This window comes from Cynara cardunculus (genome assembly GCF_001531365.2).
Source record: "Cynara cardunculus var. scolymus isolate 2C chromosome LG 12, CcrdV1, whole genome shotgun sequence".
NCBI lineage: Eukaryota > Viridiplantae > Streptophyta > Magnoliopsida > Asterales > Asteraceae > Cynara > Cynara cardunculus.
In genome coordinates, this window is record NC_037539.1 from 35,405,759 (window position 1) to 35,419,552 (window position 13,794).

Below are 13,794 nucleotides of genomic sequence, written 5' to 3' on the forward strand. Positions count from 1 at the left end.
TTTTTTTACTTTATCTTTCCGCAAACAATCTTGTAAAATCTGTATTGATCTTCTCTATCAATATATATATTTTAAATTTGAAAACTTTGTGTTTGTATTCATCCCCCCCTTCTACAAACTGTTTAGTATTCTTGTAGACCCTTTTGGGACCAACAGTGTATGTGTGTGTCATTGATATGTTTACTTCTGATTATGACTCTTGGGTATTAGATACTAGGTGAGGTACTTATATTTGTACTAATCTACAGGGTCTTAGAAGTGAAGGAAAGATGAAACCAGACCAACCGAAACTAAGGATAGGTAATGGAGCTAAGGTAGCTTTTGTTGCTTAGGGCACATATGTAGGAAGTGTTTATATGTACCTAGCATTACTAGGAATATAGTTTCATTTTCTCAATTACAACAAACTGGATTTATGTTCACTTTTGGTAATAATACAATTTCTACTTACCTTAACAATGTTTTGTATTTTGTGGCTAAACCACATAATGGTATTTATTAAATTAATATAGAAAATAGTTGTAATTATGAATCAATATACAATGTAAAAAATAAATGGATGAGGTTTAACTTAGTCTTACTTGTGGCATTGTCGTCTTGGACATACAAACAAGAAATGCATATCCAAACTCCAGGCAAATGGAGTATTGGAATCATGTATTGACTCATATGATACATGGGAGTCCTGTTTATTATGTAAGATGACAAAGACTCCTTTTAAAGACAAACCCTAAAGGGCTACAAAACTATTACGAGTCATTCATACTGATGTGTGTGGGCCTTTCAGTTCAGTCACAAGAAATGGTCATTGTTACTTATTACCCTTTACTAATGACTTCAATAGATATGGGTATGTTTACTTAATGAAAAATTTGAATGCTATGTGATATTCAAGAGTTTCAGAATGAAGTAGAGAATCAACTTGGCAAAAAGATAAAAGAACTTCGGTCGGATTGATGTTGTTAATATCTAAGCCAAGAGTTCATTGATCATCTTAGTGATTGTGGAATAGTATCCCAACGAACTCCTCCAGGAACACCACAACACAATGGTGTGTTCTAAAGGAGAAATAGAACCATGTTGGACAGGGTTCGCTCTATGATGAGTCATACTACTCTGCTTAAAAGTTTATAGGGATATGTTATAGAAACATTTGCTCGAATACTAAATAATGCATCAAGTAAAAGATCAAAATGACCTGTTGATCCAAACTCTCTTAGTGGTTTGATGATGATCCTTAGTGAATATTTTATTTTTATTTTACTTTTAGTTTCAGCGATCAATCTTCCGAGTGTTTTCAATAATCGCTGAACATGCATTGTAATTGTTTAGAACTTAAGCTCCTCAAAGACGAACTCACATAAAAGGAACTTTCGATGTCAAAGAAATACTGAAGATAATGATAGTCTAATCGTGATCTGAAGCAGTGTTCAGTAATACCATGGCTATCTGATTTAAAGTGTGAAATCCAACCAAGATATCAACAATAGCTGAAGGAGTCCTCAATGATTTTACTCAGAAGTTAGATCAATCTATTGTGCCTCAAGATTGGTTTTCTCTTACTTTATTGAACAATAGTACATACCCATCACCTCAATCTGACAAAGGACAGTATGAGTTACTTTATTGTCTCCCATCGTGCTCATCAACTTTTTGAGGACTGTTGATCCTCTCTCTCAATAATTTGATGATCCCTTTTAACCTATCAAAATATAGTATTTCTGTTATTCATTTTCAACGATCTTTAGTGAGTCTGTTCAGTGATCGCTGAACATGTATTGTGATTCGTTCAGAGACTTTATACTTCAAGAAGACAAAACTCACACCACAGATCCTTCAACAATGTCGAAGACAGAAGCTGAAGATTAGAGACTGATAAGTTCGTGATCTGAAGCGGTATTCAGTGATTACAAGCTTGTCTACATATGGGTGAAGTTTGCACAAGTTTCAGCAAATACTAAAGAGACCTTTCAACGTTATCCTAGTATTTAGCGATCAAAGGAACTTACCAAGCACGATTGTTTTTGTCTTCTCTTCCCTCACACAAATGACAAACTCATACCTTTCTAGAGTATAGTACAGTACGGAGCCACTCCATTGACTCTATAGTGCTTACCTACTTTATGAAAGAAAACTGCTCATATACAGCCAAAAGGACTGTATACTGTAGCAAAGGACAAACTTTCCTCCAAAATCTTGACACGTGTTTTGTACCTTCTAAATTGCATTTAATGTAATGGGTATAAATAAATGAGTGCTCTCCTCTTAGTTGTCATTCTTCTTCACTAAAAACTTACCCAAGAAATTACTTCTCTCATTACTCTCTGTCTAAGAGAAAGAACCACTTTGAACAAAAGTGAAGAGCACATTTTTTCTCATCTTTAGCAAATCTTTTCTCTTTGTTATTTGTAATTATGTGTATCTTAGATTGTTTAGATAGGTTGTTTACCTTATATTTACCACGAACAATATGTAAAATTTGTATTGATATTCTTTATCAATATATAATTTTTAAAAGTGAAAATTTCTGTGTTTGTATTCATCCTGTCTCTTCTACAAACTGATTACCTATAACTCTTATAGATCCGGCTGGGACCAACAAGTGGTATCAGAGTGGTGTTTGCTTTTTGTATTGTATTGTTGTTTTACTAGTGTTTTATTATATTTTATTCTTTATATAATTTATTCCTTTGAAAATGGCTTTGCAAAACGTTAGCACCAACTTTCACGATAATGGATCTCTTGTCAAACATCCCCGTTTTATCAGAGACAACTTCAGTCTCTAGAAGAATCGGATTGGAAGGTGTAGATCCTGAGATCCCATAATATATTGTCAAATTTTAACCTACAATAAAAATTTCACAACCTTGTCACATTGCACACGTACACAACTAGTATTATATGTATTGGTTATTTAAAATCATCATTTAATCTAGATATTTTCTGAAATTTGTATTTGGTTATAAAAATCCAATATGTTAATATGTAAATCATTAGTTAGTTCACATATGAACTATTTAATTGATTCATATATAGTTCATATGTGAATCACACGGGTTCATATATGAATCAATCAATTAATTCACATATAAATCATATTGGTTCATATACGAATCAGTTAATTGATTCATATGTAAATCACAAGAGTTCATGTGTGAATCAGTTAATTAGTTCATACGTGAATCACATGAGTTTATATATGAATCAGTTAAAATAACTCTTATGTGAATTACACATATGAACATATAGTTTATATGTGAATCACACGCGGTCAAATATGAACCCCTTTGCTGCTATTTGTAAAAGAAAATATCCCCCTCTATTTTTTACAGACGTAAATTTTGACCAGTAAAAGCTGCAATTCTTGACCAATCAAAGGCGATTTTAGCCACATGGAGGGCTTAAATCACTTATTTATTTCTCAAATATTTAACAATTCTCAAAATAACACATGGCTACCATTATTTGTATATATAAAATTCACATATACATAATATATATTATATTATAATGATATATTATATATTATAACTATATTCACACACCATAAAAATACATTATAAATATACTATTATATGTGTGTATATATATAGTCATTTTCTATTGTTAATCAAGAAATCGGTATTAACTTTGTTAACCTTATTATTGGGACAATCACATTTAACCAAGAGGTGTGTTTAATATACTTTGGATGCTTAAATTAAATTAATCAAATCTAAACCGTTGATGAATATTTTGGACGGATGAGATTGATTAACAAAGTTAACACTAATTATTTAGTTAAAAAAAGGACCGTACATATAATTCAGATATACATAATATATATCATACTTTATGAATATATTACAACATATCTATAATAGATATAGATATAAATATAATATTATTCAAATTGTCCCAACAAACAAAAAAATACTAAACAAATATTATAATTTTTCAACAATAAAACTATTTTTTAAAGCATATCCTGAAGAAAACTGTCATTTAAATATTATATGGTATAACTACACCAACAATTTCCTTATAATCTCAAAGATATTAAATTCAGAAATTTAATAATTGCAATCCTATTAAATGGGTAATTTCCTTATAATTTCATTTTTTTATAACTTAGATTAAAAATAAAAGATAAATCGATAAGCTTAATTAATTAATTATGAGATATATTTTTCTTTTTAAAATTTTAATTTTTTTAGGTAAATCATTTAATACTTTGTAAATCTGAAATTCAATATATTTTATGTTATTAAACAATAAATAAATATTTTTAAAGATTAAAATTTTAAAATAAATTACATTCAACTCCAATAATTTTTATTTTATTTTATTTTAGAGATTCCAATATCAATTTATTGTTAAAATATTGTATACCTTTTACATCTCAATACATTTAAATAAAAAATATTAAATAAAATAATAATAATAATAATTTAATATAATTGGTGGAAGTAAATATCAAATTTAAAAGCATCTCCAATAATTTCCCTAAAATTTCTCTAAAATGGAGAATTAGAAGTCAAAATCTCTAAAAAAAATTACATTTATCTCCAATGGATTTTTCATTTTGAAGAATCCAACATTGATTATCTAAATATTTATTTTTAAAATTTCCTATTGATGGTCTCACTTGATAATCATTTTTTGGATTGTTTCCATATTTGGAGAAAAACCTTTCTCTCTCATATTTTTTCCATTTTGGAGATACTTTTTGAAACAAAATATTAACTTAAAATCTGTATTTTCTCCGTTTTGAAGAAGCTGTTACAAATGTTTTGAAAAAAAAATTAGATTTAAAGTTTTTTTTTTCTTAATTTTAGAGAATAATATAGAGAATCTGTTAAAGTAATTTTTTTTATTTAAATTTTTTTGTTAAAAATGTAAACTAATTTTAAAAATTAAATAGATAATGATTAAAACTCAACAATAAATGTATTATTTTAATGGATATTTATTTTTTAAATTAATAATAAAAAAAAGAACTATTAAAATAGAATAGTATAATATTGGTAAGTTTCAAAAAGACGGGGTGCGTTTGGTCCAGTTAGTGTAAAACCCAGCAAACAACATATAAATTAGTGTTTTAAGGTTTTGTTCCAAATTTCCGTAAAACCATCATCATCGCCGGCGAACCATCCATCCATCCATCCATGTCTTTTCGAGACTCTCCGGCCATCGACTTTGTTCACCAGAGATTCAAGCGCAAGCTTGAAGATTTCGATGACGATGATCTCTCCTCTGAATTAACCTTCGTCAGGATGAGAAAAGATGATCCTAACCCTAACCCTCTTCCCTCCACCGCTTCTGGTAACCCTCGTCAACCCCTTCACTTTCAATACCGGGCCTCTACTTCCACTTCCACCCAAGACGCTTCCTTGTCATCCTATCCTAATCGTATCCAATTCTTCGTTCGTATGATCTCTGGAGGTAATACCTTAGTTCTTAATGGAGAACCTGATGATACTGTCAAATTAATCCATGAGAAAATTCAGGCCGTCACCGGAATTCCGATGATCGAGCAGCGTTTAATATATCGAGGGAGGCAGCTTCAGTGGGACCATACTTTGGCCGAGTGTATGATTAAAAACGACGCAGGTCTGCATTTAGTGGGACGAATGCGGAGCACAGAGCATCCTCAAGCTTGGCAATTGGTCGATGATTTGGTTTCAACGATTTACCGGTTGTGTAAAGGAGAAAAGGGGGTTTGTTTGAAGTCCGTGAAACCCAAGTTGATAGAATTCCTAAACATGACGGCTAAGAATGATGTGGACCGTGACCACCCAGCACCTCATCTGAATATATTTCTATCTTTGTGTGCTCCAGCAGCCTTGGTAATGCTCTACATGTCGCCTCATGAAGGTAACAAAGAGTGTGCTGAAGAATTAATTCGACATTTCATTGATTCTAGTAGGGATATGTTGCCAAAACCTATATATTCACAGTGCGCACCTGTAGTGTTAGAGTTCTGTAAATTGATAGGTAGAACTGCTGCACATGATGATCCTTTGTATAATTTATGCCGGGGTAGTCTAGCTTCGATGGTGGAGGACCTCAGGATTGGAAGGAGTTTGCGGAATTATGACAATAGTAGTAATAAGCCTGTGACCAATATTGCAGTTGAGGACATTTTTCCATTTGTGGCTGAGCTTGCGAATTTGCTGTCAGAGACTTTGGTTTCTAGTATGGAGTCCTTAGATAGTATTAGTCCTTCACCATGTGATGTCAATAACTTTGCTGCATTCTTGCGGCCTCTAAGGGCTGCAATCAAAGATCAGCCAGATTTTGGGGGACTCATACCAATGCCGATTAGGTACAGCCTCCCTTGTTACAGTGATGAAATCAAACTGCTATATATTCTCTTCTGTGAGGTGTTTGAGAAAGTGCAAATGTGTCTTGATAAAATGGAGGGTGACTTGGTGATGGAAGAGACAGAAGATGGTGGATGGGATCAGTACCTTGCTATCTTGAAGGAGTTGCGTGGTATTGCCAAACTATATGAAGGAGCAGAGGATTTCTTCTGGGCAAATTTGAAGCGGAACAAGGTTTCTTTGAGCTATCTAATTCTTAGATATGCCACGAGAGACGAGGACTATAAATGGATTCTTGAGCATAAGGAGCTTCTGGACTTTGAATCTAGGAGGCATTTGGTGATGATGTTGCTTCCAGAGATGAAGGATGAGTATGAGGAACTCCATGAGATGCTTATTGACCGATCTCAGTTGTTGGCTGAATCTTTCGAGTATATTACACGGGCAGATCCGGATATGCTACGTGGTGGGTTATTTATGGAATTCAAGAACGAGGAAGCTACAGGTCCTGGTGTATTACGTGAATGGTTTTTCTTGGTGTGTCGAGAAATCTTCAATCCTCAAAATGCTCTATTTGTAGCTTGCCCAAATGACCGTAGAAGATTCTTTCCTAATCCGGGTACGCTTCTTCTTGCTTCAGTTATTCCACCCATTTATCATATATATATATATATATGGTTTTCTATTGCCTATTCTAGGTCTATTAACATGTGGGTAAATTACTTCTCTATTGAGTTAAGAAAAGTGGAAGTATCGTTACTCTATGGATCTTATTCATAGAATGTATAGGACTTTAGGTGTAAGTAGAAGTTTTGAAACGAACAGGTGTTTGGCAGACTTTATATATGTTTACTATATGCGACATATAGGATTTAGCTAAAAGTAGAAGTATTAAAACTTGTAGGATCAGTCTTTTATATTATGTTAACTAAGAAATTTAATTAGTAACGTGTTGTTTTTATCGGTCTTTATTATGTTCGCTAAGGAGCTCAATTAGTACTGTGTTGTTTCTATTTATGCTGAGTAACCCTTCGCTTTTCAGCTCGTGCATGGCATATGAAACATTTAAGTGCTGATTTTGACGACTGTTTAAGGAGGAATTCATGGGGATGAAATGGACTTGAGGGTTTGTGCATGCAGCAGAGTGACAGCAAGCACTGGACCTTATAGTACTTTGAAAATTGTTGTGTTCATACACCTCCTTAGAAGTAGGGATAATTATTGCAGAAGTGGCTATGTACTCTAAGTTTAGTCTTTTGAGTTACGACAAAACGTGAGGAGCAAGTTACTTGGTTCTTATAATTTCAGAGATCTTGATTATAAGAAAAGTAAAGTAATAAAAGGAGAGCATTAAATACTGGGAGTGGGGGTTATGTTACCAGATCGTGAGAAGTATACGTTATGCAACCAGAAATAGTGGTTGATTAGTTTGATGGATGTGAGATACTTCACCTATAAAGAATCTAAGACATGTTACGTTATCCAGATGCTTTCGTACATTGTTTGAAGGAAGAATATCGTAACGACTTAGTATTCCTCCGTTACTGATTGGTTGTAACTCGTATATAGTAAAGCGAGTATGGAGTGATGTAACGTTTAGGATAAGTTTAGAAAGCTGAGGTAATGGCAGTGACTTGATCTTTTAGTCAGTTTCCCATCTATTCTTCGCCAAATTGGTCATACTTCTACAAATACTCAAAATGATAATCCCCATTCGCAAAGCAACGTGTTTGTTTGAACATCAAGTCATGATTGGAAAAGCTTAAGCCTTCTTTTTCTGTTGCTGTGCTAGTAATCTGTTGTAGCTTTTCATAGCATTTTGGTTTTTTTAATTGATATGTTTTGTCATCACCTGTATAATATGGAACAATTTCATGTGTCATATTTAAAATCGTATCATCTAGTGTTCTGACTTTGTTTATTATTATCGTATTCCACATCTGCATACCTTTCATTCTCTGTGCTCACTATGACAACCCCTTTAAATATCCAGAATTGTTACCATGGAGCTAGAATTGTTATGGAACTCAGTTTATGAATGGGTTAGTTCTTTCATTACTCAATCACGATCTAAACTTCTTATGACCAACAAACTATGTACGAAATAGAGAAACCCAATTAGATTAGAATTTCAGTAAGTTGAGTGTAACATAAATATGGATGCATAGTTACACAAGGATGGATAGGGCTGGAGAGTTATTGATTGAGGAGGTTATAAGGAAACATTGCCTGAGATGGTTCGGTTATCTCAATAGAGTGCTTCTGACGGTGAGTGAGGAGGACTTAAGGAGAGGCAGTATAGGCCTAGGACATGGGAGGAGGTAGTTGGGAGAAATTATATTTATGGAATATCTTGCCTTGGGATCTAGTTATCTTCTTGACCAATTCAGTTCAGCAAACCATGATAGCATTCGTATCCTACCACAACTAGCTTGGGATAAAGGATATCGGTTTTGTTGAGGCTAGTATGGTTGGAGCACATAAGGTCCAAATGTCTTGCTCCACATTTTAAAATGCATAGTGGGTGAAGAAAAATCTCTTACAACTACGTTTAATTTTTACAATAGTCTGTTACACAACTATTGGTCCTAACAAATGCATGCTTTGAGATATGGAGGTTGAATTTATGAATATTTGGTTGATGATGCTTCACAATGTCACAGTCTCTGCAGCCGAGTATTGTATATCTATTAAAACCTTTCATAAATAATTTCTTTTTGGAATATTCATGTGTCTATTTCAGCACATGCTTAATTTATTCCAAGGACATGCTGTTGGAGAGGCTATAAAGAGTGTTGATATTCTTTCTGACAACTGTTTTTTCACCTTGGTATGGTGTCAACTTTGCAAATGTGGGAGAGGTTATGAAGAGTATTGATATTCATTCTGACAGCTGTTCTGCACCTTGGTAATGGTGTCAACTTTGCAAAGACAGGGCTGTAGATCAGTTGAGGCTCATTGTACCTGATATAGTTATAATATGTTGATATCATAAGAATATTGTGGTGGTTTGGGCCTTTTGTAATTCAAATTCATTGCTTTCCGTTGGATTGAGTGAAGCAAGATACTTGAGTTTATCTGTAGACAAGTGAGTTAAGTACAGACCTTAGGCTTCTTCGCTAACTTGAAAGTTAAAAGGGGAGAGAAAGAAATAGAGAGGAGAAGATCTTGATTGTTGAATGATAATTGGGGTAGTCTGTGCGCCCAATAGATGTCATGTGAATCCTTAACCTCAGTCAAAACCTAAGTACTATATATTGCAAGATGTACCATAGTAGTTTGGACATGAAAAAAATTCTAGGAAATCATATGAGCTTATTCAGCTATTATGATCCAAACGTTCTTGCTCCAAGAATAATGAGCTTAAGAATATGTTCAGTGACAATCTTACACGTGTAAACAACCCTTCAATTTTCTTCAGAATGCTGCATATTCATATTGCTTGCATGCTATTCTTCACTGATGCAATTCTGGTTGGTTAATTTGTGCAATCTTGTGGTGCTGTGATAACAGAGGGTCACTCATTGATAGCAGCCTAGGTCTATGTTTAGTTGTCTTTACATGTTTGATAACATGCTTGAAAAATAAAACTAGAAAATGCTTGTAAGAATGCATGGATCCATGTTATATTAACTCCCAACCTTATGAGTGCAATGTTCTAGAAAGTGTTTGGATGGCATGACTTGAGGCAACGTGTTTGAAATACCATAGACTGCAGTCATTCAGGGAAAGCATTTGAGAGGTCTGCATCTCGGTGCACAAAAGGGAATGGTTTGATTACTGATGTCTGTACTCTGTATATACCTCGCTGCTAAACAGGAATTGTTGAGTTTGAAGGTCTTTTCTCTTTGATTATTACCATGCTTAAGATCCGACCATATAGTTCAACTAATTCTAGTACTCACCCATTCATCAGTTTGAAACCACCAAGACCATCTTTGGATCCCACTATGTTCATTGGGTAATCTTCATCCATTATTTCTCTGGAATAGCAGTGGTTCACAAGCTGGGGCTATACAACAGTCGTCTGGCAAACAAAAGCCATCAAGCATTTAGCTTGGTGTCATTTGGTCCTATCTTTTAGGTTCAAATCTCCTCTCCTACCCGCCTTTTTATGGAAATACAAATTTCCAATGAGTGCCATATCTATCTTCTGCTTTTTTTTTTTTCATCTGAAGTAGAATTTCTTTCTGATTCTCTATAGAAGGTGCTACTATGGTTTTATCATTTCCTTACAAGTTTTCCACTTACATTTGCTATACAGAAAAGTCAATTGTCAGTTTCATTTCACTCAACAGCTATGCTGTTATAGTGGTCAAAATACAAAATAGCGATCAGGACCAATATTTGAAACAGCGGCTATAGCGGTCGAAAAATAGCAGTTCATATAATTTTTCTTGGAATTTTTATATATATAATATATATGTATGCAAACATAAACATATCATATGCATTAATTAAAAATATAGTTTCAACAACAAAACATCAAATTAAACAAGTTTCACAAAACAAAATAAGAAAATAGTTCATAAACGAGCTAATCGCAAGCAATAGGTTCAGCATCCGAGTCAAACATGGTCGTTGGACTCGTGGTCGTGGACTTGTCTAAAGCTGAAGCAGACGTTGGAGTGGGAGGAAGCTGTCAAACGTGGTCGTGGGACTCGCCTAAAGCAGAAGCAGAGACGCTGAAGTGGAGGAGGCTGTCGAACGGGAAAAACCTACGACTTCTAAGTTCTAACTTGGGTTGATACTTGATAGATAGAAAGAAAGTTACTAGGTGTTAATGGGTTAAAATTTATTACAGCCCAAATCAATATAAATAGCCCAAGTAAAAAACTCAAAATAAAGCCCAAAAAAAGACCCAGCCTAAATACTGTTATTGAGGACCCCAATTTGAAGCCAAATATCAGTCAAATGTCGGTGAATTGTGCCAATATTATCGGAATCGCTATTTGACCACCGCTATTTTGCAAATGTCCGATAACCGATATTGCGGCGCTATTGCACCGCTATTAACAGCATTGCTTAACAGAAAAGGCTAATATCTATGACTTTAGTTTCTGATAGGTTGCTTTTATAACAATAATACTTCTTAAGTATTGACTTTTAGTTTCTTATCTTACTTTAAAAATATTAGTGAAAGAAATAGCAACAGTCCATTAAGTATTACTGTAGTAATGAAAAAGCAGCGAAGGCTTTCTTTGTAGTACACTATGCTGTTAAAATCGTGATATATCGGTGATATATCGGGACTCGAGCTCGGGGAAAAAATCGGTGGTGAAATATCGGTCAAAATATCGGTTCCGATAATATCACCGATATTTACCTATATTTTGATGGAAAAATCGGTCCGATATACTGATTTTCTATGAGACAAATGTTTGGGCTTTTCTTATTAGGTGTTGGGCTTAGTTTTTCACTTTTTTGGGCTCTTTATTTGGTCACGTATATTAGGTCTCAACTCTCACGCTACTTCACAGTTCACCCTTATCAATTTATGTGATGTTTTAATTTTGAAACTATATTTCTAAAATCTAAATAATGCATATGATATGTTTATGGATGCTTACATATAATATATATATATATAATTCTAAGAAATATTATATTAACCGCTATTTTGGACCGATATATCACCGATATAATCGATATATCAAATATCGGTCCTGACCGATATTTTGTATTTTGACCGCAATAACAGCATAGGTAGTACATACACTTCTTGAGAGTAAAAGAACATGAGGTGACAGATTAGAGTTGTATCCGAGGCTCAGGGTAGAGTGACTAGTATGCATGTGTAGATCCTACTTCAAAAGGTTTGAAGCAAGGTACCGATGTGTAGCCTAATCACTCTTTACATCCTTCTCTACTCTACACCTAAGAATTCCTCTCTAAGTCACCTCCTGGATTTTCTTATCGTTTTGAGAAATCCCATATTCAAAGTAGTCTAACATGATCTCTCGAGGCTAATATATCTTAGGTTCCAGAACTCCTCTCCCTTGAGCAGTTGGTTATAAAGATATTCTTACTTAACATATGGGAATAGCAAGTTCTGCACATCTTTCATATTTTATCTCATCTTTTTTTTAAATTGTGAGCATATTTCTTGGATATATTTTTTTGTCTTAATTGATATGCTGTAAACTAGAACTTTGGGTAATAGATGTAGGAAACTATATGCCACATTTCGAGGACATTTTTTCAAAGTTCCGTTCATACTTGGTACTTTTTGCAAATTATGGGCATCTAGTTGCATCATTACAAGAACCAAGCGGAGGATGAGTCTGACATAGTGGTATGAGCTCTTTATCAGTTCCCCAACTCCAACTCACGTAAATTAAATTGGTACTGATAAATCACTATAACTAAAGAGGGAAAATTTTATGAAAGGGTTGAAGAATGGAGGATGAATCTGGCTCAGCTTCCAGATTCTGGAGAATAAGCTACGATTCTGGTGCTTTGTCTTGAAGCAGTTTATATGACTTTATACTTTCATACCAGATTGATTATAAGTGGATAATTTGCCTACCCAAGACAACGAGCATGATTAGCTGTACCGCTAATGGTTTGTACATGATATGGATTGGATTTCATGAGTTTCTATTTGTCGATATGCTTCTACATTGTGGAAGAGCATAATCCATGTTCTTCATTAAGCATTATCTTGTTGTAGTTTTCCTTCTTGCATTTATTCACTTGTTTATTCTTTTTTTCACATGCATATTCTGTTCATATTTCTTTTTGATAGCACAATTTGAAGGTGGTTTGAAACCAGTTTACTTTCATGTACTTGGAATACTTTTCACATGAAGTGTCTATGAATTTTATGATTTTGACATGGAAACTGCCTGTTCTATTATTTCTGCAGCATCTAAGGTGGATCCGTTGCACCTCGAATATTTTAACTTCGCAGGCAGGGTAATCGCCTTAGCCTTGATGCATAAAGTACAAGTTGGCATCCTCTTCGATCGTGCATTTTTCTTGCAATTGGGTGGAACTAATATCGCTTTGGAAGATATAAAGGATGCAGATCCATACTTGTATAGTAGCTGCAAGAAAATATTGGATATGGATCCCTTAACAGTAGACCAAGACGCCCTTGGTCTAACATTTGTTCGGGAAGTCGAAGAATTAGGGTCCATGAAAGTTGTGGAACTTTTTGCTGATGGAAAGAACATTGTTGTGAATAGCAGAAACAGGGAGGAGTATGTTGAGCTTCTTATTCAGCATCGTTTTGTAACATCTGTCGCTGAGCAGGTAAACCATTTTGCTCGGGGATTTGCAGATATTGTTGGCGAGGAAAAGATCCAGAAGTTATTTTTCAAGAGCTTAGAGCTTGAGGATCTTGATGGCATGCTGCATGGGAGTGAGAGTCCCATTTCTGTGGAGGATTGGAAGGCGCATACAGAATATAATGGGTATTGGGAAACCGATCCTCAGATATACTGGTTCTGGAAGGTACGTTCCTTGCAAGATTTCAATTCCCTCC

The 13,794-nt window shown here is 34.3% G+C and overlaps 1 protein-coding gene across 2 annotated transcripts in view; it reads left to right on the top strand.

The window, feature by feature from the left end:
- Positions 1-5,100: 5,100 nt before the first annotated feature.
- Positions 5,101-13,794, top strand: part of LOC112523072 (E3 ubiquitin-protein ligase UPL5-like) — a 10,701-nt gene continuing 2,007 nt past the window's right edge. The window contains exons 1-3 of one of the 2 annotated variants that reach the window (XM_025132511.1): positions 5,101-6,924; positions 13,174-13,510; positions 13,591-13,726. In XM_025132511.1, coding sequence (XP_024988279.1) covers positions 5,148-6,924; positions 13,174-13,510; positions 13,591-13,645 — 2,169 coding nt within the window. In that variant the 5' untranslated portion in view covers positions 5,101-5,147 and the 3' untranslated portion in view covers positions 13,646-13,726. Of the gene's footprint in view, positions 6,925-13,173; positions 13,764-13,794 lie in introns of those variants that run through there. The other variant, XM_025132509.1, reaches the window with a different exon arrangement.